Source organism: Pleurodeles waltl, chromosome 12 (assembly GCF_031143425.1).
Source record: "Pleurodeles waltl isolate 20211129_DDA chromosome 12, aPleWal1.hap1.20221129, whole genome shotgun sequence".
NCBI lineage: Eukaryota > Metazoa > Chordata > Amphibia > Caudata > Salamandridae > Pleurodeles > Pleurodeles waltl.
In genome coordinates this window covers 672601967-672628030 of record NC_090451.1, presented here as the reverse complement: position 1 = coordinate 672628030, position 26064 = coordinate 672601967, and the positions used below count along the sequence as shown (strand labels likewise).

Sequence of the window (26064 nt, the reverse complement as noted above, 5' to 3'; positions counted from 1 at the left end):
ACGTAGATAATTTTTTTATTGGAATTTTTATATTGGGAAGGTGTTAGCTTGGGGCTGCCTTCTTCAATATGTTGTTCATTGTACTCTTAATGAGGGGGCATAGTGCTTTTATCTTCCAACTGCCTTAGTCCTGACTGATGGTGCTATGCAACATCTTTAGGACTCCGCATAATATAGTTGGGAATTTACTGTTCTTTTTTCCCTTCTCACACGTTGTATCTCAATTTTATCACTTCAATCCACATTTACTGAAAAAACACAGTTTATTGTATTAATCAATGGTTACAAAAAGTCAGTCTATAAAAATGGATACCTCCATTAAAAATATTTACTGTGCAAAAGCAGAGTCAGATTGGTAATGCACCAGATATGAATTATTTTATTGATATCTTCAATCTCAGATTAACAGAATTCCTTTCTTATTCCAGGGGCGGTGTGTACTTGTGGCTGGGCTAGAGACAGCATCACTGCTTTTAGAATATGCGTGATAACCAATACTTTATGCCGGAGCGGCTCCGCTTGCTCTTGGATCCTCGGGTTTCGCGATATCGTTGCTGTCTGTTTTCGTGAAATATCACATCATCCAAGTGGCTCAGCTGGGGTCGAATGTTGCTTTCCGGGGTGGTATTCTGAGATGGAGAAGCCATTTTTCTCCTTTTGGTAGTACCTTTATCTCCTGCACTACTTGCATTACCTCTTCTGTTTCTCTGTACTGCAAAAAAGGAAGAATAACGATCAAAGATACAGAAAGAACAAGTAACACCTCTGGGAGCTCCAGAGGGATTTGAGGGACAGATACATATGCCATAAACAACTAATCCAGGAAGGTGAAACTGCTTGTGCAGCCCCAATAATCCAAACGGTCTTAAACTAATGAGATAAAAGTAAAAAATGTGCCAACAGTGTGCCCCAGACGTTGAATAGAGCAGACAGCCATTCAGGCTTCACCTGCAGGAAAATACCACAGTGAATGGAGAGGACCAGCTCTCCCATATTCACTCTGGAGGCAGACACAACCCAGTCTCTGGCTATCAGAAAAAATACACTTTGCCCTGCAGGAAAACACCATATTGCATAGATATCACCAGGTCTCCCACATTAACATGAGGGTAGGAACCTCTTCATGTCCAGCTAGTGGAAAGAAAAAACGTTGACTTACGGGGGTAACTACTCCATACATCACCTGGACAGGGAACAACATATGAGAGACAGTTACTGCACTCTTAGTAATAGGTTTGCACCAGATTGCTTTGCAAAAGAAATTACTTAAGCCTCTAATAGTACCAATGCCCTTTGTCTAGAGGAGGCTAATACCAGTGCCCCAACCTTTGAAAGTAGTACATAGGGAGATAATTATGCAAACCATAACTTGTGAGTGCATACCACATTGCCTGGGGAGACAACGACTCCAGACTTCACCCTCTACCAAGCATGATATTGTCTGGGAGAGAATATCATCCATTTCCTGGCAGATGTCACCCTGGCTAAAGAAAAAGCTACTTCAGGCCTCCCCTCAAGATAGATTTTTGTTATACCTGAGAGCCTTGGGTGTGGTTTCCCCCAAACCCTTCTCTTTCCCTACTCCTGTTTTGTTGAATTTGTTTTTGTTGGCCTTATGATTCTGTGCACTTTACCACTGCTAACCAGTGCTAAAGTGCTTGTGCTCACTCCTCGAACCATGATAAAATTAGAGTATACACAATTTGCACATTCATATTATTTGTATGGCCCTAGTAAATTGGTACAACATATGCCCAGGGACTGTAAATTAAATGCTACTAGTGGGTCTGCAGCATCCACTGTGCTACCTACTTTAGTAAGCCCTTTAAAACACGTGCCAGCCCTGCCATTGCAGCCTTTTAGTTTCAAACTGCTATTTTGACCTAGCAAAATAAACCTCTTGCTGGGCCTAAACCTTCCTTTTAATACATATGTGCGGAGTATTTAAAATCTTGGGCATGTACTTTTTAAGTTTTACATGTACTGATAGTGAAAAACTCTTACATTTATTTTTCACTACTGTAAGGCCTACCTCTCGCAAAGGATAACATTGGGTTACCTTATTACATTTAATAAGTGATAATAGTTGATTGGCAACACATAGAAATATCATATTTAGGCTCTAATGATTTGTAATTTAAAACCCTCTTTAAAGGTAAGGTCGGTTTTTAAGTCACTGTTCTAAAAACGCCACTTTTAGAAAATTGGCATACTCTTGTCCGAACCATTAAGTGCCTGCAGCTTGTATCCTGGGTCACATGACTAGGTGTAGTTGGCAGTTGGCTTCTATGTATTCCTCCCAGACAGTGATAGAGAGGGGGCTAGGTGTTGTCAGGATGGTCTATCTTGTCAGGATGGGAGGGGCTGAGCTGTCACTGGTCACACTTGCACTTCCCTCTATTTACCTCCAAGTTTTGCACATGTAGGATGTTTCAGAGTTAAAATATTAGTGTGAGCACAGGTGAGTTTTAAGTGAGATTCCCCTACTCTGACAGCACGCACACATAGGTTACTTGTTGCCCTACTCAATTATGCTTATTTTATCGACCACAGAAAATGAAAACCTCTGTGAACCTGCAGCGATTTGAACATGTGACCAGGCAGTCAAACACACCTTCCTGCTACAGTGGAAGCATTTTTCCACTAAGCCAGTTTTACCGCTCTTGGTCTCCTCTATCACATTAGCTGCAGCTGCTGCAAATCTCAAGGGGAGGGGCGAGTGGGAAGGGGACAGAAATGGAAGGGGGGGGAAATGTATCTTACCGCTGTCTCTGTTTCCTGACACCTCAGGCTCCTCTTCCTTCCATGTGGTGTCCCAGCATTCAGTGGGACACCAGCACAGGATCCCCAGCAACCTGGCACTGCTTTCATGCTAAACATAACATGAAAGCAGCGTCAAGATTGGTCTGAACGGCAGTGACTGCCGCTCAGACACAGCACTGGGGCCCGTGCAGTTTCTGCAGCGGGCTGGAGAAACCTAAGTGCGCATGTGTGTTTGGCCTGCCTCAGACGGCTGGCTAAACACACATGCGCGCTTAGGTGCACTCACTCCTCATCCCCCCTCCTACCTCCTGTGGCCAAGTCCCGATCCTCCCTGTACTGCTGGCTTAGCTAGCAGACAAAAAAACGAAACGATAGTGGAACTATCGTTTCATTTTTCATCTCCTGGCTCTTGGCCAGGTGGGTTACGCTCCTTCGCCATAGCGAAGGAGCTGCCCCTGCACCACATCACATATTGTGAAAAAAATCCAGTATTGTCATATGTCTGAGGGTGGACAGCATGTGAATCCAGGAAAGGTCTAATGCTTACTAGTCTGCTCTGGAAGTTAATGAGATAGCCAATTATTAAACAAGTATTGGGAAAGCGAATATGTCTTGCCTTTGAGACCTATTGGCTTTATCAATGCCTTTTTGCAGTGCGTTACGGTATTGAGCTTTTTTGCAGCACTGTGCAACAACATAAAAAAAAAGTGCAATGACATATTTGCAGCTGATGATCATGTCATTCAAGTAGCATGTGCGTGATGATGTATGCATGCGTGCTTCAGAATACATGGACACACCAGTGGAGTGATGTGGGCCCCGTTTCTCTTTATATTTTTATTTACTGATCCAAGATGGTGGATGCCACTTGCATTGGTAAATACAAAAATTAAGATTTTTTCAGCACAGAATTGCAAATTTACTGGAGAAGGACCCAGGTAAGGGGCTAGTGAAGAAGCAAATGGTGGGGGTTTGTGCAGCACAAGTGTTCCACAAGGGTGAGTTCAAACATGGGAGATGTGAGTAGCAGCATACATAGAGAGAAGAGCACAGAGCGCCTGGGGTGGTGAGACAAGAGCACAAATTGCAGACGCAGGAGTGGCAAGCACACAAAGGAGCAAAAGGCACATGGAAGAGACAGACACACAAAGAGCAGGGGAGAACCACACAAGGGTGGGAACAACACTGCACACAAGGGGGAGTTGGAGAACTACGTGAGAAAGGAAAATGGAGAGCGAAGGTCGGCATTTCTGAGAAGCACATGGGGGAGAAGGCGGGAGCTGTAAAACACAAGCACTCTCATGGAGCGCTTAACCAAAAAGAAAAAAACTTTCCCTTGAAGTGGAAGGACAGAAGCCAGCCAATCAGAGAGATGGTAAAGAGGTTTTTGCTCGAGGGGAGGGACAAATATAAGATGGAAAAGCTAGGACAAAAAAAGTCTTTGAATAAGATGCAATAAGAAGCAAGCAAATGAGAGTGACGGTAAAGGCAACCAATGGTGAACAATGGGCAGGATATAAGCTCCTGTGAGTTCTTGGTAAGCCCACAATAGCTTTGTTGCAACCAGACAGCTTATGCTGCCTGGGAGGGTCGACCTAAAAAAGGGACGTCGTCTGTGGTAGAACTTTGCCAAGGCAAGGTCAAGCACCTCCAAATGCTGGTGAGATTCTGTATAAGGTCTTTTGGAGACACTGGTTACATTAAGTTAGCATTTTTTTTTTACAATAAGCCATCAGACTAACATCTATGTAATAGACATAGGGTGGGATTTATTTACATCCCCTGATACATCTGTGACTCATCTCTGGAGATACACTTTCCACATACCTGGCGACTTCTGTCTTTCTTGGGACCCTTCTTGGCTTGGGATTGATGTTGGCGTCCAGAATTCATCCTGAAATTTCCACCTTTGAGTCGGTGTTGAAACTGTTGGCCTGTTAGACATGGGCGAGCCAAACCGAGTGTGGGCCATCTGAAACTCCTTTGTTGTATTGACAGGGCTCTGCCCTCTTCGACGAGCAGTTCTCAGGTTTGATGGTGTGGTAGCCATGTACAATTCTATTGACAAAATAGTCCCATTAGAATTAAAAAGATCACAAAGGATTGATCACTGACCTACCTCTATTTAAATTTGCTCGAATTTATATTCAAAGTGCCTGATAATCATTTTAATAATTGTTTGTCATGGTTTTGGGAGGGAATACAGAAATACATTCAGAGGGTCCATGCCACCACAACATCACAGGGATCTTCCAAAGCCAACCAGCATCTAAAGACCTGAAAATTAGGTGGAAAAGTTCAGTTTCAAAGAATTGTCACTGTGGAAGTACGTAGGCAGGTCTCCGGAGCAGTATGGCGGTTGGCATAAACCTGCAATTCCAAACGTTCGTACACCTGGTCCTGTGCTGTGTATGTGATTGCTATATTCATGCAGCATATTATGTTTTTGTTTAATAGTAAATTATTGCCCTTGAGCACTGTGTCAGGGGCATCCTCCCCACCTAAATCTACCACAACGTACTTGAGAGAAAGCAACAGCAAAATTTTGATTATGTTTCTAAACATTTTAAAATACATGACAAACAGGTTTGGGAAACATAAAGATAAGTGACTTTTTCAACTTCTGTAAGTTTAGACCAGTTGAACAAAAACACCTTATTGCAGTTCTTTTTAGCATTTTGTTTAGTGGTTGGTATCATTGGCACTGCATAATTTATATATGTAGTTACAACCATATACCTTTTATACAGTGGGATAGGACATTGTTTTTAAAAACATCATAAAACATATTACTGATGCATATTCTTGAGTGTGTCCATTCATGGTGAAAAGAGGTTCGGAATTCACTAACAAAAAATATTAATCCTCACAGTCTCACAGGACTGATTTCTTCGGAACTCAACATCCTAATATATTACGGGTTTTGGGGACTAGAGACAATCAGGTTTCCTCTCTCTAGATGCTAATTTGGCATTGAGCCTGGACTTTCCCCAAAAAGTCAAGAAAACATAATCTTGGGTGGTATTTTGCATAAAATAGCAAAAACTTATCAAGGTAAAGCAGAACGTAAGGTGCAGGTCCTGGAGACCCTACCAACAGGAAGGATGCTTGATCTGACCGCTTTCAGCCCCGCAGACACTGGGCTGAAACTTAAAGCCAAAAAATAGAAATGTTTGAAGATGCATGAAGTATTGCAAACATTGGGTATTATGGCTGGGGTAAAAGATTGTGTCTTTAACAAAAGAGTAGTTGAAGCCATTAGAGAGGTCATAATAGAGATCTTTCAGTCATCAGGGAAGTTTACGTATTACTGTAGTATGCCAGAAGGTGACACTTGTGGGACTGCAATGGATGCGGTGCATTCTCAGTACTGTAGTCCTGTAGTGACCAAGTCCTGCATTCACACTATCCATCAAGGAAGAACTATTGAAAGTCAAGAAGGCCATGATCGCCTGCAGGCTTACACCACCAGTGAGTTTTCCTCTTTGCTCATAGGGGGAATACCTGGGGAGGAATACATACCCTTTTTTGCAGGCAGGGCTTTTTTGGAGGGGCAGCAGCAGGATACTGGGTGATCAGTGGCACTAAATGTGATTCGTGTGGGGGCAACCTGGGGTACAAGCTGGGGTACAAGTGCAAGGGGTGAGGTGGAGGTGTACTGTCTGTGCTCAGGTGGAGCAGGGGAGCAGTGACTGGATCTTCAGAAGATACTTGCTGTTTTCTTTTTGAAGTCTTTCCAATTTCTTTTTCCTACCAGTAAGTACCCTATTGAGCAACAGTGTTTGGAGGCTGAGTTTTTAGTTGAGGTGGGCTGATTATTTTTTTATATATTTTCATTAAGAGTTTTGGTATAATAGACATAGCATGTTCACTAACAAAATCATGAAGTGGATTTCTAGTTGAAAATAAAAGAAAATGTATTTCTAGAGACAATGCTCCTCGCCATGGCGAGGTGAGCATTTTGTAGTTTTCACTTCCCCTTACAGCCAGAGTTTTCGTGGCGGTGATGGGCAGTGAAAACTGACCTCTAATTCCGCCCAACTAAATTAGGTGAGCGGAATTAGAAGACAGCCCCTGACAGCCCATACTCTGTCAGGCCGCAGGAGGAGTTTAATCACAGCGGAGACGGAGTAGTCTTCGAGGTATGAATACTCCCTCCTCGTTGCGACAGAGTATCCTTACAGCCAAGATGTAAATCAGGCCCTAAAACTTCAAGTCTAACTCTTAAACTTAAAACTAAGGGCCTGATTTAAAGTTTAGGGGGGGTTTACTCCATCTGAAATATGACGGACATCCTGTCCGCCTTATTACAAGTGGATTATATACTATGGCATTTCTAATAAGGTGGACAAGATATCCGCCACGCTGCTACAGAGAAACTTGTTCACCAAACTTTAAATCAGGTCCTAAGTTATAAATCCTAACCCTAAACATTCAATCTGTAGCTTATACTCTAAAGCCTCACCTAAACCATTAAGGGTAAACCCCCTTGACTGAAACCTTTCAAGTGAAGGTGAGTTCCTGTGCCTAAGTTAAAACTGCTATGTTTAAACTTCCATGATTAGCACTAAAACCCCAGCCTGAATCTCTCTACTAAGCTTAAACCAGTCAAAATTCTTAAATGACTCCCCCAATCACTTAAGATCTATCATAAACCAATAACCCACAAATCCATACCCTCCCCAGATGATATTAAACAAAAAATATTTAGCGCTTCCTAATCGAAGCAAATGCAATGAAAATTATCCCAAAATATATTTGCTTAAATTTACAGATTGTTCAACTGAAGTGATTTCAATCAGGTTCTTCGGTTTTGGGAGTGGAAAAAATGGTTTACATCCGTGGAGGCATCTGCATGCTACGACAGTAGAAGAGAAGGTGGGGTGAAGTGTAGTTGCTTAGTCCCTAGGTCCACACGCTTCTATTTTTATCTGTTCACTTGTGACGTTGACATCCATTTTGGGCTGGGCTGCATCCGGAACAAAGCACAGGCATTGAACCTATGGGTTATGTTTAATATATAAACCACGTAAACGTCTGCTGAGGCAAAGGAGCACTCAAGACGACTGTCATGGTCACTCAGTGCTTGAACCCTAGCCCAGCTGGATTCCATCCCTATCCTGAGAAGGACGGCGGCTTGCATGTTGCCTGGCTGCTGAATAATACATACACACAGGTAACTGGAGAGGTAGACCACTCAGGGGATCTTGCAGATTGGCACACCTGTGCTCATTAGGATAGGTTAGGCAGGAGTACAATTATATATATTCATATAATCTATTCCAACCTGTATGATGGTTGATTTATTCATCCGTTAAAATCCTTGTAATGATGGCAACTTGTATCTGCTTCATTCTACTAATCGTTGCAGCGCATCTATTTTACACAAGATTGCCGCTGTCTCAATAAATATTAAACCACTATTTGTGTATTTCCTGTGTATCTCTTTGGGCATGCCTTAATTACAAACCAAAAGGTAGTACTTGTTATCATGATTTTCCTGATGGGGACTAAGAGTGTTCATGTTGGGAGGGTGCAGACACCACCTGGTGCCCGTGTAGGTGTGTGGGGCCACCAGATAGCGCACTGTGGGCTAGCTAGGGTATAAGGCCAATATATTCTGATGGAATGTGTGGAGCATTTCCTCAAACCTCTAACGTCTATGTTGCCCGACAAAGAACAGTCTTACTGAGAAGAAGTAGGAACCGTACGACAGTAGAGCATTTTAGTGTCTATGCCAGGGTGATATGTGCTGGCTCTGCAAATGAGATGCTGATTGTGACACAGGTAAAGCCTTTGGTATCACAATGTATCTGAAATTGACAATGGGAGTGTCCAAGCTTTGCAGTGACGGAGCAGTCTCCTCAAGCGAATATTTATAAAAGGATTCTGCTTTTTAGGGATCACATTATACCTACCTGGAGACTGCTTCCTTTGTTTGGAACTTCCTGGGGTTGGGTTTGCTGTCCAGAAACTGTTCTGAAATCTCCACCTCTGCGAAGGCGTGGTCACTGGCGGCAATCTAGATGTGTGTGAAGTGGACCTCATGTTGGCCATCTGCAGCTCGCTTGATGACTTGTTCGGGCTCCGACTTCTCCTCCTCTTGGCAGGACTCACATTTAATGCTGAACTTGCAGCATACAAATCTGTAGGTGAGATAGCCCTGTTACAAACCGATCTCATAACAAATTACGGCATGGTCTGTCTGTTAACATGTTTATATAAAAAATAATTTTACGTCCCTTTTTAGGGTGAGTGTGCAAATGTTACTTTACTATGAATAAAATGTAGATTTGTATAGCGTGGCTTATCACCCGTGGGGGTCTCAAGGCGCTGTTCATGGGTACGGGGAGATTAGGTGATTTTCCCAGAATCACAGGACGTTGCGCCGATGCCAAGAGACGAACCCAGATCTCCAACTCCTGAGGCAGTCGCTTTGACCACTGTCCTACATCCTCTCCCAGATAGATAACAAGCTAGGAAACTAGATAACAAGCTCAAGTTAAGATTATTTGGCTACGAGTGCCCTGTTAGGCCCAATATGTGGACGTGCAGTCCTGATCCTAAAAGTAGAATCTAAATCATGATTGTTTCCACTGCAACAGGGTGAGTGGCTGGACTGCCTTGAGTGGACTGGCTTTTAGTGTACATGATGCATGGGTGTGATTGGTCAGGGAACTGAGTGGCTGTGTGTGAGATCCAAAGAGGGCACATTCCATTAAGAATGAGTAAGTCAGATATAGGATTCCAGGCTGGGAGAAGCTGCACTTCCTCGGCTCCCGGAGGACCCTGGCCTTGATGGGGTCCCCCAAGGCAGGGAGTGTAGTCCGAGAGCAGGACCTGTAAATATAGGCCCATCTAGCTACAAGAAAGCCTGAGTCACCCCACCAGTCCTGCTGAACGAGGCTACTGTTAATAGGCAAAACTATACTAGTGTGGTAAGAGGAACAGTAAGTAGGAAGCATTCTTGAGCTACCACAAGGGGGGCCTTCCTTCTAGGTTACTAAGTTTACTCAGCCAGCCCTCTGCCTTAGTCTAGAATGAGTGCTAGCCTCCCACACTAGTGCCTACAGTACACAATGAGTACTCACCCCAACCATTTTTAGTGCATGTACTCACAGTCAGGAGTGAAAGGAAAGTATTTCTCAAGTAATCCACAGGCCCAGACACCGAAATCTGCAACACTGTCCTTCATCCCAGGAAGGACACAGTTGATTAGTGTTTAGGCAACACACCTTTGGCAGAAGGCTTGCAAAGAACTTAGAGATGTCAGTCTAGGACCCTAGAGCCCTCCATAATGCACTTAGGCTCAGTGATCCTCAACATTTTGGATGGAGGGCACTAAGGTCTTTTGAAACAAAGCGGAGCCTACGCCTGATTGCCAATATGATTATATGTTGGTATGACTTCAGATTTCCTATATATTTCCATGAAACAATGGCATATATGCTCAGGTCGATGGGAGTTAGTAATTATTATGTGATATACCTGTTTCCTCATAGAGCAGGGTGGAGGTAACATGCTTGATATAAACCTTTCCTCATGGGAAACAGGTTAAGGGCAGCATCTATTTCCTTCATTAAGCACTGTAATAGCCCATTATCTTAAGCACTGATGTTTAATCCACAGTTTATGCAATGTCACTCAGGGAGTACAGGGTAGACCAACAGTTGGAATACACAGGTGACTGTTTGTGAGAGTACAGATTCCACCTACCTGGGGGTTGCTGCCTTTGGTGAGACCCTATCAGGCCTCTGTTTGCCGTCCAAAAAGGGTTGTGAATCCTCCACCTTGATGATGGTGTAGAAGCTGTTGACATATTAGACGCATGCACACTGAATGGCATGTTAGCATTCTCCAGTTCTCTTTCCGTCTTGGAGTGGCTCTGACTTCTTCGCCTCTTAGCAGGTCTCCGATTTATTTGTGTGTTATCCATGTACATGTCTGCTGGTGGTTCAACAATGTAACAATCTTCTTGTGGATTGGTATGGTTTCCAACTCTTCTCCTTGTAACTCTCACACTTGTCCTTTTATTGGCTGTGTTTGGGTCTGTTGGGAAATTCGGCTGCTTCCATTCTTCTGCTGTCTCAGGCGGGTTTTCGAATCTCCTATTCGGAGCTCTTGCACTTGTAGTTCTATTGGTTGTGCATCTGTGAGCTGAGAGGTTGGCCTTGCTACGGTTCCCATCCGCTGCTGCCTGTTTTACATCTCTTCTTGAAGCCCTTGCACTTGTTCTTCTGTTTGATGTGTATTGGTCTGCTGGGAAATTTGTCTGAGTCCAGTCGTCTGCTGACATTACTTGTTTTTTAGCCCTCCTGCTCCTGGCTCTCCCATTTTTCATGCTGCTGCTTCGGTATTGCTCTCTTTTGATGTTCTCTGGCTTCCAGTCTTGTGACGGGTTGGCTTGGCTTTCATCTCTCTTCCTTTCTGCCCTTGAACCTGTTGCTCTGTTGGTGTATTGAGCTATTGGGAAAGTTCCTTGGTTCAAATCTTCAGCTTTCACAGTTGGGTTGCTGTATTGCACCATTTGTGAAAGGTTTTCGCACTTGGGTATCTTACAAAAACACTCATCTCCTCTAGCCCTAGCAGGTGCTGTGTTTGTTCCTGTGTTAGACATGTTAGCTGTATTTTGCCTTCTCGTCCTAGAAGCAAGAGTTACACCGCTGGCAGTCCTAGATCGATTTCCAGTGTTTGACACCCTGGAAATCCTCTCCTCTCTTCTCTTCCTAACAGGTTTTATCGGTGTTAATGTGTAAACTGTATGCAGAGGTCTTGTAGCCCTGTGCCGAGGTCTTGATCCTATGGTCAAGATCCCATTTGTAGAAGTCTTGGACGAGTCCCCAACTTTCGGCTGCCTTGAATCTCCATCACTTCTCCTCTTCCTAACAGGTAGTATGGGTATTGCTGTATAACCCGCATACAGTCTCGGTGGCATTAAAAGTGTTGGTTGATCTCTTGTGATAGAAGGTGGATTTCCATCTTTTGGTGTGTTGGATGGCTTCTCTTCTTTCGGTGCCTTGATGGATTTTCCTTCCTTTTTCTTCTTAGAATGTCTCTCATTTGTTTTTGTGCACACATTTTTCTGTTCCACCTCTTTGGCCAACCTTTTTTTCTTTGCTGAAAAGTAAAATATTTACATATTGTCAAGTCTGCAGATATAAAACGCACAGTAGTGTCTGTAAGAAAGTGTGGAGCCAAAAAGTAAAATTACAGCCTCCCCAAACACTCTGACTGCTGACACCTGAACAGAGCAGTGAAGAATCATAATATCAACACTAGAGCGGTGTGACCCTGTGAGAAAGCACTGCTGGGAGCACCATTTCCTTCCTGTCGCTCAGCTAGTATCAGTCAAGGAAAATACCCCATGGTATCATTCCAGGTGGATCTTTGATACCCCATGATATCATTCTAGGTGGATCTTTGATACACCATCATATAATCCCATGCAGATCTTTACTACCCCATGATATCATTGTAGGTTGATCTTTGATATCCCATTATATCATTCCAGGCGGATCTTTGGATCCTGCAAAGGACTTAGCCTGAGCTGTCTTAGTAAAGGTAGGCCACAGACAACTTCAGTTAGTTCCCTGGTCTTCTCAGAGCTACAGAGAATTTAAGAAATCAGTTCATAGGAACAAACATTTTTATATAATCCAAAATAATCTAGTATGAAAGTAATAGTTAATTAAATCTTGTTTGCGGGGAGCAGTTGATGTGGGTAAACAGAGCTAAGTGGAGAAAACACAAGTGTTAAATCACATGAATTAAAAAATAATAATAATCATCTAAGGAGACCACCCAGAAAAACACAATGCATTGGCAAATACCAAGGACGCTGTGAAGTGTGATGCAAAGGACCAGTAGATTACAATTACAGGTAATTTTATATAATACCTGTTGCCAGTAAGAGTTCAAACAACTTACGCCTCTCTTGTTTCGTACAGATTTTAAAGTTTTAGGCTTATAACAGATGTATAGAGGTGGGCAAAAATCCTGTGCATAAAATGAAACACAGGAAAATTGTCTATTTTCCCCCGCCCATGGAGCAGAATTGGACTTTATGCGCTGCTATTCTATTTATTCATAATCCCCTATCAGGAGGCATCACAGGACCACCACACTCTTTATTGCAATGCCTCTGTCTCTGTTAAGAATACAGCATATCTGACTATATGGCAAAGTCCTCCGTGACCTTATCATCTGCTATTACTACTCTCAAACTTACGTCAGGGACTAGTGCCCGCTCTGCTGGGCCCCTCGCTCACAAGGCTTCTTTTTGACCTGGTACAAAGCCAATGAGGGGCAATACGCTGCTTTGCTAGTAGTAGCCCCAATAATGCAAATTTACACTGGATTTTTACTTCTCTAAGCTTTGGTACAACACTGTCAGTTCTCACTTTTACATCGAAATAAGATATGAATAAATGTGCAATCAACTTCATTGTTAAGTAGTACCTAGCAACTGAGACACTAAAATGTTTATTGGGAGTACACAATACATCACAAATTAAGAAAAGCTGAGTTTTTAAAACAAGATGCTGAGACAATTCTGTAAAAGTTAGTTTCTTCTTATGTTGTATAATCATCAACAAACTTTATCCTACTCGAGGCCATAAAAGCACAATATAGATACCTTAAATCAATACAATAAAATAAAACACACATAAAATACAGACGTCCGATAGTGCTTCTTTATGCTGTATTAAGGGATTACTATTAAAGTACCAGGACTGAAATACTTTAAAAACTTTAGATGATATGTGAAGAAGACATCTGAAATATTTTACTTAGCCAAAGGGAGGGAGGTTAGGTGGCACCCTTCAACTATAGACAATGAAGAAAGTGTTCTCAGAAGTTCAAATTCATTATGTAGGCAAAAGTTAAGATAAGATTTTATAATGAAACAATATTACATTTTTGTTTTTTTAAATCGGAACTCTCGCATCTTTAAGCTGCATGTCTTATGCAGGCGTTTAGCATCAAAAGATGCAATCTTTCATGAACTGTGTTATACATATTTCATATTGCAAGATGGGAAAGAGGAAGAGGAGCAGAGAGATAAAAGTAAAAAAGGGAATTTAGCCACTGACTCTTTGAAGTAGGCACCTAGTGTCCCCAACTTGACCTCTGGCAGTATCAGGTTAGTGAAACATACCACATTCCAAGGGTACAGAAGCATTGGTAGCCAAATGGAATTCCAGTTAGATGACCACTAATGATTAGGGAGCTGCAAAAGATCTAATATCTTGGGATGGGCAAAGAGAAAACCTTGCTTCTCCTTTTTAATGTTCTTCCGTTTCACAATATGTTTGTGCTTTTCACTATATTTTTCTTTGATATCAATATAACTCTTCATAGTTGTGATTATGCTTCCTAGTGAGTGAGACTGACAGCAGACTGTTTCTCGTTGAGTATATATGTGTTTGTGTGTGTGTGTGAATGCATGTGTCTGTGAGAGAGATTGTATGTGCATGCATGTGTGTGAATAGCTGCCCCAGATAGATAGAAGGAATGTACCATAAGATTGCAAAAGCTTTTGTTACTCACAGACCTCCTCTGAAATTAGATGTAGACCATTACAATAGGGAACAAAACTATGCAGCTTTCAGGATGGACAATGCAGGTACTACACAAGGACAAGACGAAGGGTAGCCGGGGCTCATTGCTCCTACCGGAGCTGGCTCTTAATGGCGGCCTGCACTTCTGTGACATCTATTTATAAACTAAAAAGCTGTTCTGACCTCTTTCTGCATGATGCAGCTAATGTTGCTACAGTACTATGTGCCAGCTAATACTTTGTTTTCACTTTCCACAGAATACTTGTTTCCTTACTTATGTGTTGCAGCTTGGATGGGAATCCAGTAAGGACACCAAAAACCTTTTGGCCCTTACCCCACAAATATTTTGACATGCCTGGATGAATGCTTTGGTTATTTACAGAGCATTACCAGGACATATAGGGTACATAACAAAGTGACTCTCAGGATGATAAACCATTTGGTAATTTGCACATTTTATGTGATAGTACATGGCCTTTGCAATATCACTGCGGGCGTAACAAGATGCAGCTCTCACTGTGGGGAATGCTTTGGCTGTTGTGCGACGTAAGATGATATAATACATAGTTTCTTTCCAGGCTTCTAAGAATCGGGCCATTTGCGACCGGAAAAATCTTTTTTCTAACATACAAAATGCAAATTGCTATTTGATAGCTCGGTACCAAATCGTAGTTTGTGTTTACGATTCAGTTTTTGCAAGGGGTGTGCTTTGAGTGTGACTTCCAGATACCGAATTGGCATGGTCTGTATTTCAGTTTAGCAACCAATTTCTGGTCGTAAAACTGTAATACTTTACCACCATTTTAAAAGTGGTGGTAACCCATTCACAAATGGGAAGGGATCTCCTTGGTTCTCCTTCCCTTGTGAGAATGTTGAAAAAGTATTTTTGAAGTGTAGGCGGTGGCTTCACAGACCACTGCCTACCCTTAAAAAATGAAACGTTTTCCTTTAAGAAAAATGGGTTGCATTTAAAAAAAGAAGTTTGCTTTACTGTATTAAAAAGCAATCACAGGCAACAAGTTACTGAATTGCATTTTGCGTTTTGAACATTTGATAAAGCATTTCCGGTTGCAAACAGCCAGATTCTGCAAATCCAGCTGTTTAGGACTGGAAAAATGCTTTGTACATCTGGACCTAAGATCCTGATTTCTTTCAATTGGACTCCTCAAAACCATGTTTTACAAGCAAGTTCAAAATGTTTACACAAAGTTCTTTATAATAAGTCCTTTTCATATTCCAAACTTCATTACACCTCATTTGCTTTGTCTAATAGTAACCTAGTTGAGCCTCCTGCTTTTACTTCCTCTTCTTTCAGCCGGAACAGATTCACCACCAGGAATTAAATACTCTCAAATTGTTCACCTGAACATCTGTTAGATACTGACAATTTAATCTACCTCCATTGACTTCTGAAGACCTAAATAGCTTTTATCTAGATGCTTCACCTTCTAGCCCCATTTATTTTCTTTTGTATTATTCCCCACCTAGTTTGTTTTAGGTGCCATTTGCAGTAATACACATTCATCAGCAAGAAGGCCATTATGTGGCATTTTTGTAGTCCTGAAGTTGAAATGCAAGTGTGTTCAGGGAGCACTTACCAGAGTGGGTTGATTTCCTTACAGGCAAAGTCGGGGTTTGTTTGGGCTTCTTAGACACTTCACTAGCTTTCACTGTCTTGGGACAATCCCTAGTTGGAGTCTTCTGTGTCCTGGTCCCAGCACTTGCCTTCTTGGTAGGGGTGCTTACCTTCACCCTCTTTGCGTGACTATCTGCATCTCGTTCCCTGCGAGGGCTTCCTTCTTTGGCTTCTTTGGCCTTACTAGAACTGCGTCTCCCTTTTAGAGTCCTAGAAAGACTTTCATTTCTGGCTTTCTTGTCTGGGTGCCCAGGTTCTGACTTTCTTGAGTGGGTTGCATCCTTCGCTGGCCTGGAAGAACTTTTGCCTCTTGTTGCCTTCTGTTTATGTGCTGCAAATGTCAAAAAATACACAATGGTCACTTGTTGCAAGATTTGTGACTTTGACTTAGAAGCAGAACTATGCACCGCAATAAGCCTAATAAGATCAATTCCAAGTGAAAACCATTCCTGTCCCCGGTGAGTGAGGAACCTCCTCTGCTACCAAAGACCTGGTTAGCCTTAATGCAATGCTCAAACCCTGGGACTCAGAACAAAGAAGCAGATGATGAAGAGCCCTCATTGAGAAGGTTGGTGTCCCGGATCCAGACCACTCGGCGACCCAAGACTAGTCTGGTGCCGTCCATTCAGCTTATAGGAAGTCTACAAAGAGTTAGCAGTCCTCCCCCTCCTCACCCCAGACGTTATGTCAAATGGAGGCTGTAAATGAGGGAACTTCCTTTACTGTAGCATTCACTGTCCATGTCTTCTGGACAGAACCCAAGCAGATTATCAACAGGGGAGCTTTGTCGACACTGCTCGGGGATTCAAGTGGGATTTGCAGATCTGCCACTACAAGGCTGCAGACTGTTTGGTGTGGTCATTGCAGTGCTACAAGGCCCTCAGGACAGGATCCCAACTCACAGCACACCATCAGCTTTGTGGCTTTGCAAGGGTGGGTGTAGGGGGCATTTAGCAAACTTGTCAACGTGGAAGCAAACTCTTCCAGGCTCAGAGGTCATAAATGCAGAAAATTTAATAAAAATGGTAAAGGGACTTGACAAAAAAGAAGATAAGTAAGAGGCCTGGGAACCTTCCGGATTTCATAAATGATAGAGTGAAGGATTGAAAGTGAGTCAAAAGCCAAGACACTAGAGCAGGAAAGTGATGACAGCTTCTCCACATCATCTTTAGTTGCGGTTGCTGACACAGACTTGTGTTGAGGCAACAGCCCTTTTCGAGACATTAAACATAAAGTTTGATATCCGTGGCGGACTGACTTTGGGTACTGGCACGATTCCAGACCCAGTAGCCCAAAGAATAAAAAACAGTAACGGAAGAAACAATTCGGCCTAGAGGACTTCCCAGAGCTGTGCCCAGTGGTGGTAAGCTGTTTGGTGCTCCTGACTCTTGGGACATTTTGCCACATTCTGCGCAGCCTAGGGAATTAAACCCCTGATACATTGTATCATCCGCTAGGGGACCTTTGCTCCATTGACCAGCAGAGCCGGTGCTACTATGAGGTCATTGTACACAGATCCCTTATGAGGTAACAAAAAACAGTGGCAGAAGGTGCCAAAGTGCAACCTATGTCTTGAAAATCGCCTTAATGGGAGGCAGAAGGCACCCAATCAGGAAAAAACAATTATACTCACGCATCAGAAAATAATTGCCCTGGGTCTGTTGACAAGAAGGAAGTTTAAGAAATTTGAGACCCAAGAAATGATAATCAATCCTCCTAAGGAGAATATTATCCATTGGCTTCAATGTCACTGTGAATGTGAGATGAAATTGTTTTGCCCGTTTCTCAGATGGTCCAGGAGTCACTGTACTCTCTAGGGATTTTTTTTTCTCACTTTTAAATGCCCTACACTTCCCATATGTAGATAAAGGCCTACACATTGTATAACTACTGGCTCTGACTAGACAAAGTTATTGTGCAAGACTATTGTGTCAAATTAAATTTAATTTCTAAAGGGTCACTTAGAGGATGGCTGATGCCAAGCAATAGCAAAAAACCTGTTTGCCAACCTTGCGGTTCCCTTGATCCATTCAGAGGTGGGAGGATTCCTACTGATGCAGCCTTAGCAGGCTCTGTCGATCAGGCAGCTGAAAGGCCACCAGGACACAGCAGCGGTAACCCTGTCCCATTAAAGGCATGCTGCCATCACTGAGTGTTCATTCCCAAGACCGTCGTCTGAGGAATGTCAGTCTCGGCAAGAAAAATCCCAGAGTGTCCCTGATGCAAAGCAAGGAAGAATGAGTAGTGAGAAAACTTCCTAAGAGCTGGGGACATTGGTATTTTACTTTTCAGCAACAAAAGCCCGCTGAGGACTTAATAGAGAGTTTGCTGGATTTAGGTGCTGGGATACCAGGCCAGAATCCCTAATGTCCACCAATATAACTACATCATTATCTTTTAATTGAGAGTTTTTCATCAAACATGAGGATACCTGTTCAGTTTTGTGTGTTTCTCCCCAATTCCACTGACAAATCCCTTGGCATTTTCCACCTGCAGGCCTGGTGGGGATTGGGAGTCTGGGAATATCAAGACAAGGAGGGATTAGTCTGGAGACCAGCCGGACTGGGCATTTCCCTGGGAGGCTGGAAGGGAGGGGTCCTGTTTTGCAATGGTGCTGCAATATCGGCCCCCAGTTTCAAAAGCAGCAAGCCAGCATAATCCATTCACTCTCTGCTGGGGCTGGTCTGACAAAATTGCCCGGGGTGATTTGGGTTCCAGGTCCGGCCCTGATTGGTTGCTCTCCTGTGGCTGCTCGTCGGCCAGCAAGGGCTGCTGGCGAGGACAAATGCCGGACCCTGCAGCGGTTTCATAGGGTGCACAACTCTTCCCAGTGAAACCGGGCCCTGGTATCACCAGTCCAAGAATTATCTGGTCTGGGTAAACTAGGCTACTTGCAATGGTCCGGGGCGCCCAACCTCCCAGGAGTTAATTTTCCAGGTGGGATACTGCTACTCCTAAAAAAGGGCCCACGAGGTTTGTTGCTGAAAAGCAAAACAGAAAGATGAGAGGAGTAAAAACAACAGCCTCAGCCACACTGGAAGATGCACTGGGAAGAGTGCTATGGCCTCTGAAAACTGGAAGTCAATTAGGATGCCCTTTGGGTTAGTGAGCTCCTGAGTTAGATGGTTATCCTGCTAGAATGCACTAGTACCTGACGCCCTGGGACATCATTTGTAAAAGACCATTCTACCCACCAATACTGCAGAGTGACCATTGACTACCAGAATTCGGTGAGATTAGGGCTCACACTGACAAAGAAGGAATCTCATGTACACCAAACACGGCAACATCATCTGTTATTTGTGAAGGATAGGCTTGGGTGAGTCTCATAGAAACTGTCTGGGAATCTCTCCACGAGATTCACTACCAGTCATGAGAAAGTTATAATTCGGGTGTTTACTTAGTTTAATACAACCAGGTGCATTAACTTGCTCTTAGTAAGTAAATGTTTGGGGGTGCGTTGGAGGATTCCAGGTCACAGACGCTGTTAATTGCCTTAGACTTCTAAGAAACATGAGTGCCCACCCAGGTCGATTTTCTAGTTATGCAATAATGATTTCCATGAAAACACCAGCTAACTTTTACTCTTATCAGACAACTTTTTTTATAAGACAAAGAGCAAAATGTTTTCTTTTCTGAGATAGTCTCTGAATTTCCATCATGGCTGACCATTAAAATGGAGCTACCGGAGTCATATCGTATTAAGTCCATTTTCACAATGGAACATGTTGAGGTTTGCCACTCTACCTCTGTTCCCACTGACACCTAAAGCACTGTCTCACTGTTGGATAAAAGGATTGAAGGGTCTACATAAGGAGATCTGCGTTTTACAGGACTTTTGTTTTTAATTTTTAAATGTACAACAAATGTGTTGTGGAGTTCATCATTTTTTATCTTATGTATATTTTTTGTTTTACGGATGATTGTTATGAATAATTTTGTCTCATCCTATATTTAAAAAAAAAACTTTTCTTTTTTTAGTGTTAAAAATCCGAAATAAAATAAATTATGCTTCGATTTGAAACCACTAGTAAGTATGACCTAGGTTTGAGTGGAGACTTTCTGGTACATAGGAGCAGGTTGAGAACCTTGTTGAGTAGGCAGCGGGGTGTCTCAAGAGGTGGACTCACCCCAATACAGTAATTTTTTGGATGAAGATGATGATGCTTCGGTGTGAATCTTCTCTGTCCTCAACACTCACTCAGTATTTTCAAGTTTTAGAACTTATACACACCCAAGATGGTTCCTTTGTTTCCCAACATTCTGGGGGTTGCCTTTCCATGCTTGGCAACATTCCTGCTTCTTGTCCGATGACGAGGGCTTTGGTGAGTCAGCCTTCTCCCTTTTGCGACTGAAAAATAAGAAATACCTGATGATTATAACATACAAAGAAGCACAGCATCACACCTACACCATGCATTGTGATCATAGAGCAAAAGGCAAGTGTGAGACAGTTGTGTTTCACCATTATCCATGAAGGAAAGGAAACACCACAACCTCACCTGGCACAATGTTGCATGCAGGACCGCTACCTACACTGATACACATCGGTGGTGCCGCACCCTCTTTGTTTCAGTCTCTTACTGCCAACTGCACCATGGCAACAACCCTCTTGAGACCTGAAGAGATACTGAGTCACCCTGAGGAACAGAAGGGAGAGTGTTGGTTGACCGAGTGCACAAAATCCTCCCTTCTGTTCCCCGCAGTGGCCAAGTATCTGTTCATTAGTACTAGGATATCCCACTACAGGGCCGGCTTTAGGACCTGTGTCACCCTGTGTGACAGTATTATTTGGTGCCCCCCTCACCCCATGACCACCTCCTAGGATATCCCTAACAACCACCTGCAAAATGTGCCCTTCATCTCTCCGTAGCCCTCCTTTCCCATACATTCATTTGTTTCAAAGAGCTTGTAAAGGTTGGCTTTACTAATCCACTTGGCTATCCACATAAAATATAGTTTTGTTCTTTGCTGCAGGCACACTAACCCTCTCCAAAGCTGCTGGACAAAACTCCCATCTCTCTCCCTAGCAGGAACATTAATCACAAGTTAGCTTGACATTTTAATTGCTTTCAGAAGGCTGAACGCCCAAGGAATTTTTTAGCTGGTGCTTTTAAATTACAAGTTTGTAATTTATTGCTGACCACAGCACCCCCCCCCGAGGTCAGCGCCCTCCAATCAAGGCCAGCACCCGGTGCGGCCGCACTGCTCGCACCACCCTGAAGCCGGCCCTGGGAGACTCCTCAACACACCCCTCCTGTTGGTGAATCTCCTACGGTGAGGGTGCCCCATCACTGGCCCTTATTCTCCCTACTTTCTGGATCTTGCTCTTTTTTGTCAAACTGCCATTCTTTGGAACCTTAATCTTCCATGGCTCGCCTTTTTTTATCTTCTTCCTTATGGGGTCCCCCCGTGCCCATTCTTGTTTGGTTCCTTTATTGGGGTGTTATGCTCACCCCCTCCACAACTCACCACTTTTTGAAAAATGATCTCCCCGAATGACCCTCGTCTTTTTATCCTGCAGTGAACTGCAGGATGAGGAATTATCCAGCAGTTTGCAGGACTCTCAAGCAAGGCTGCATAACTCAAGTCCCCATATCACGTTCTTCCTGAACCACTTTTCCATATCCCATTCACTGCTTCCCCTAATCCCTCCCCTCTTGGTCCCTTGCACGCTGCTGATACGTTTCTCCTCCACTCTCCCTATATGCACGCTCAATATTGTCATCTACACTTAATTTCCCGCTCACCTTGAACCCAACCTTTCAATCTTCCCTAGCACTTTTTCCCCATATTGCCGTCTTCCACCCTCCACGTGTCCCCTCCCCGATCCCAAAGACTGCATTACACTGTTTCACACCTTTCAGCCTCCCCTTCCACTTTCTCCTCATTTCACCATTTCTCACTCTCCACTACTCCCTCCCCATATCCCGCCTCGCTGTCCCTAAGAAATCGGGTTATTAGTTGTGAAGGACGTGAGCACTTCTCAAGTTATAATTCTGCAATTGCTTTTTCTAAAGGGGACCAAGCACTTGAATCTCTCAGGGTAACGAAGCAGATGAGTTGAAGGTTTACTCCGGGGAGGGCGTGTGGGCTAGTAACCCCAGAACACTGGTAGACAACTTAAAAAGTATTGTCAGGTATGTGCTTTTTTTGAAAAATTAAAACACTTTCATTACACACACACACTAATAAACACTACACATTAAATTACAAATGAATAAAAGGAAGTACTGGAAATTCCTTTGGGGACACCCTCTTATAATGTGACACCTCTAGTGGGTACTGAATCCTGTAACCACAACCCCCCCACCTATAGTAGATGCAACATCACAATATAAGAGAGTGCTATTATCAATAAGGTAGGCCTATTGGATTTGTCAGGGTGTCACCACATCAGCAAAAGCAGTCATGTTTTGTAACTCAACAATGTAATACCATTGAAGAAAATAGGATATATACCAATATTCAATAGCATTTATTTTATTATGAAATCGTTCATTGTGTGGCATTAACTTTAAACAGTAAAGCACTGAATTGAACAATATTACATGAATCACGGGTCAAGAATCTTTCTTTTACTTTTACAAGACTACTACCATTGCAATCATAGGACCAGCCACAAAGAGTTCTTGCTCTCCAGACTCCAAAAGCAAAACCTTATGCCTATGGAAAGCATTAAAAGATAATAAAACGTATGACAATGGACAAATATAACCCCTAAGGAGAGACATGGCTAGAATTCAAAAGCATTCTTTGGGGGAGATGGCCCCTACTCCACTTCCTGCATCCCCCATACCACTTAAAAAACAAAGATGGCGGTGCTCCTGCCAAAACTGATGTTACCAAAGAACACAATATGCAAATTAGGAGCCTGCCGCAGGGGCTTGTGGACGCTCCTGTGCAGAAACAGTCAATATTTCATCAGCAGCTCTGACCACTCTTTGTTTACTTTGTGGCTTTGCTTTGTGTTACTTTTTTGTGACCATGTGGCATCACTCTGCATTTTTCATTTTGGATCCATTTTGGCCTCTACCACTCCATTGGGGATCTGGGGTGTGCATTTTGCAGGGGCAGCACGGTAGGCCCTTGCACGGCCAGCTAACTCTCCGCTCATCTGATACCTCTTTTGGTGCCAGCGTGGGGGCTGCCAGGTGATCTCCCCTGCCCACGTTCTCGCTGTGCGGTTCCTGCTACCCAAAGGCACAGAAAGTGCGAGCGACACACCTCCAAGAGGGGGACACCGCCTCCCTCTTGTGCTTTCTTTGTTCTAGGGATGGGGTCCTTGGGACATTGTTGTGTTGGACCCTGGCAGAACACCATCCCTGCCACACTCCCCAGGCTTCCAGGGTCCCCCTAGTGGGTCCATTCTCCCAACAGTTCCTCATAGGGCATAAGTGGGTCAGCACCCCTGGCCCTGGTTGGACCCATCCTTGGCCCGAGATTGTCTGGAGTTAAAGCACTTCAGTCCATCCTTGCAGCGGCATTTGGTGGCTTCTCCTTTAAGGAGGGCATCTTTCGCCATTGCGGCACTCAGGTCTAGTGTCTTCCCATCTGTCTCTCCATTGCGCAGAAAATTTTAATCGGGGGTAGACAGTTCTAGAAGACAGGCATCCTAACCCAATCATAGAGTGGCACATCATCACCCAAACCACTGGCCAAACTCTCCTGCATAGCATTCTCAGACATTCCAATATGGTGACTTCAAGTTGTCTGTGAAAAGAGCTTCCCTGAGAGTCTCAGCTCCCCTAGTTGACACAGCTTCCTAAATCCTTTCGACAAAACTTCAAAGGCAAGCCCATCCTGTATTAGCTTCAGAGGCCTGGCCCTCCTACTTGTTTTCGTGTGACTGGGCCCATCACAGCCCACGCCCAGGTGCAGTGTGACAAGCTAAATAGCAGCTGCAGATTTCCTTCACACCTCTTCCTTTCACAGAAACTGGGTCAAGCACTGTTAAATTGCTCATTTGTGTGACAAGCCCTTTAATCCACTCACTACAGAGCAGAGTAATTAACTTGGAATAGTGGTTGGGGGTGGGTAATACTTGGCAACTGATTCTGAGCTGGGGAAGTAAGACACATTTTAAAGTGTCACGTGGATTGTAGATATGATGTACGAGGCTGTAAATCTACACTTGGGGTGCATGTTTACCCCTAGTTGGCACCTCACTGGACCATGTAGCGTTAAGTTGCACAAAACTGTACTTTAGGATCTGAAAACTTGGTCTTCTAGGGTGTAGACCTTGGTTTGTTGGTAGGATGCTGAGCATGGAGATAGGGATGGCAAAGCAGTCATTCCAGTCCAGGTCCCTCCTTGGGGCGGTTTTGGTACCGCCTTGACCATCGACCCTGTTACACGGATAATTGCATTTTTGCCGATAACTTTAAATGCGTGCAAACTTCTTTTTCCTTTTGTGTCTCTCCTCTGCACTCACACTCATGGCAGCCGTGGCACTTAGAACCGGCTTGCTTATGTTTGACTGTTTTACTTTTTATTTTCAGTTTGTGTGGCAAGAAAGGTCCAGTTAGGAATTTACACAGTGCTTAATTTGTAAATAAAAATGTGCTAGTGCCCAAAGCCCTCCTCTTTAACACGTAGCTGCTGCAATTGAATGTGCAAGGAAAGAATATTGAGGTAACCTAATTCTGAAGCCATCTCGGGCATCTTTAGTCCATTTAAAGACACCCCCTGCCCCTTCAGCCCACTCTTTCAGCTTTCTCCCATTGTGACGCTTTTTCGTGTTTTTCTTCCTCCTTCTTTCCCAGGTGTGTCTTTTGCTGGCAGCAATTGCCTGAGGCAGAAAAATGAGCGCCGGCTCTCAAAAATAAGTCCCAGTGCACTGCACCGGAAATAACAAACACACATTAAGCACTGTCAACGCTAACCTCTTCTCACTGACTCCCGGTTGTTCATTCTATACCCTCTCTTCCCATTATTTCCAATTATGCTCACCCCGGCTCTTTGCTTATTCCATCACCCGTCCCCTTTCCTTCCTCATCCGACATTCTCTTCGCTTCTTCTCACATCCCCGCCTCCCGCGCGCGCGCCTCTCCCCCACCTGGCAAAGCCCACGCGCCACCTCATCACCTTGCTAGAAATAGAAGAAAGACTCGGCTTCTCACCTGCCATTGTGGATCCTTGGTTTGATGAACCCCAGATGGCCAGCTGCCTGGGTAGCTGCCCCTCTAGGGACTACCCGGTGAAGGTGCACCAAGGGAGGGCCTGATGACACCACAATGCCCAGGTTGGAGGTGAGCAGAGTGATGGCACAATGCCAGGGGCTGGGTGCGGGAAGGGAAGTGCAGAGAGCCTCATGACAACATTTAAGGGAGACAGGAGGAACCCAGAGTGAACTGAAGCTCTTCTAAACCGCCGCCTTTCCTTATTTTGAATCCGCAAGGAAACCGGGTATTATGTGCAGTGCACTTCCTGGTGAAAGGTTGCCTCGCCTCCAGCTTCGTAGATTGGGCAGCAGTGGCCGGACAACGCGTATCCCCATCTCTCGATGAAAGCTCAGCCGATTTAAGGAATATGCGTTCTCATAAATAGGGATGAAGCTACCACTCCCCTGCTGTCAAAACTACCTTCAAGGTCACGAGTGTATCACGCTGGAGATGCCACATTCCCGCTTGTCCTTTCGGAGAAACTCTGTGGGTGCCTTGTGAACCACTGTGAGTCAAACTGCAATATGTTTGTACCATTAACAGTGAGGGTAGAACATTATAGCACATTATACCCTGGGCCTATTGTTGGAGTCTACAAACACAGGCAGGCCAAGGCAGTGGGTTAGGTGAATTTTGAAAGGTTTAGGTAGTTTAAAGATGGTCTGGTTTCCTTATGAAACACTCTAAGGGTGACTTGGCCTAGAGATCCTGTAACTCACCAACTCCTTTGGCTAGAGCGAGAGCCACTGATAACACATCTTGTAAACGGTCTGTCAAGTTTTCCATCAGCATACTGCCCAGCTGCTAGACAGCGTCAAAGGTCGGGTTCCAGAACTAGAAGGATGGCTTCTTGTGTGATGTCTGATAAGGAAATGGAACGCTGGAAAGCAGAACTTCCTACTTTAGAAACTTAGAAGACTGGGGCAGCAGAAACTCTCTT

At 43.9% G+C, this 26064-nt stretch overlaps 1 protein-coding gene across 1 annotated transcript; it reads right to left on the bottom strand.

Moving 5' to 3' along the window:
• Positions 1 to 25008, bottom strand: LOC138268698 (serine/arginine repetitive matrix protein 1-like). The gene is made up of 6 exons (XM_069218616.1): positions 24913 to 25008; positions 20195 to 20311; positions 10480 to 11880; positions 8682 to 8909; positions 4591 to 4821; positions 1 to 712 (listed from the first exon to the last, which is right to left on the bottom strand). The coding sequence occupies exons 2-6, from the start codon at positions 20220 to 20222 to the stop codon at positions 474 to 476; spliced, it is 2127 nt and encodes a 708-aa protein (XP_069074717.1). The 5' UTR covers positions 20223 to 20311; positions 24913 to 25008; the 3' UTR covers positions 1 to 473.
• Positions 25009 to 26064: the final 1056 nt, after the last annotated feature.

Bases quoted from the DNA above. Each gene is read 5' to 3' on its own strand.
- LOC138268698 (XM_069218616.1), bottom strand. From the start codon at position 20,222: ATGTTGGGAAACAAAGGAACCATCTTGG. The intron at 11,881-20,194 runs GTGTGTATAAGT...TTTACTTTTCAG, and splicing joins AAACAAAGGAACCATCTTGG to CAAAGAAAAAAAGGTTGGCC. The intron at 713-4,590 runs GTATGTGGAAAG...CCTTTTTTGCAG, and splicing joins AGAAAGACAGAAGTCGCCAG to TACAGAGAAACAGAAGAGGT.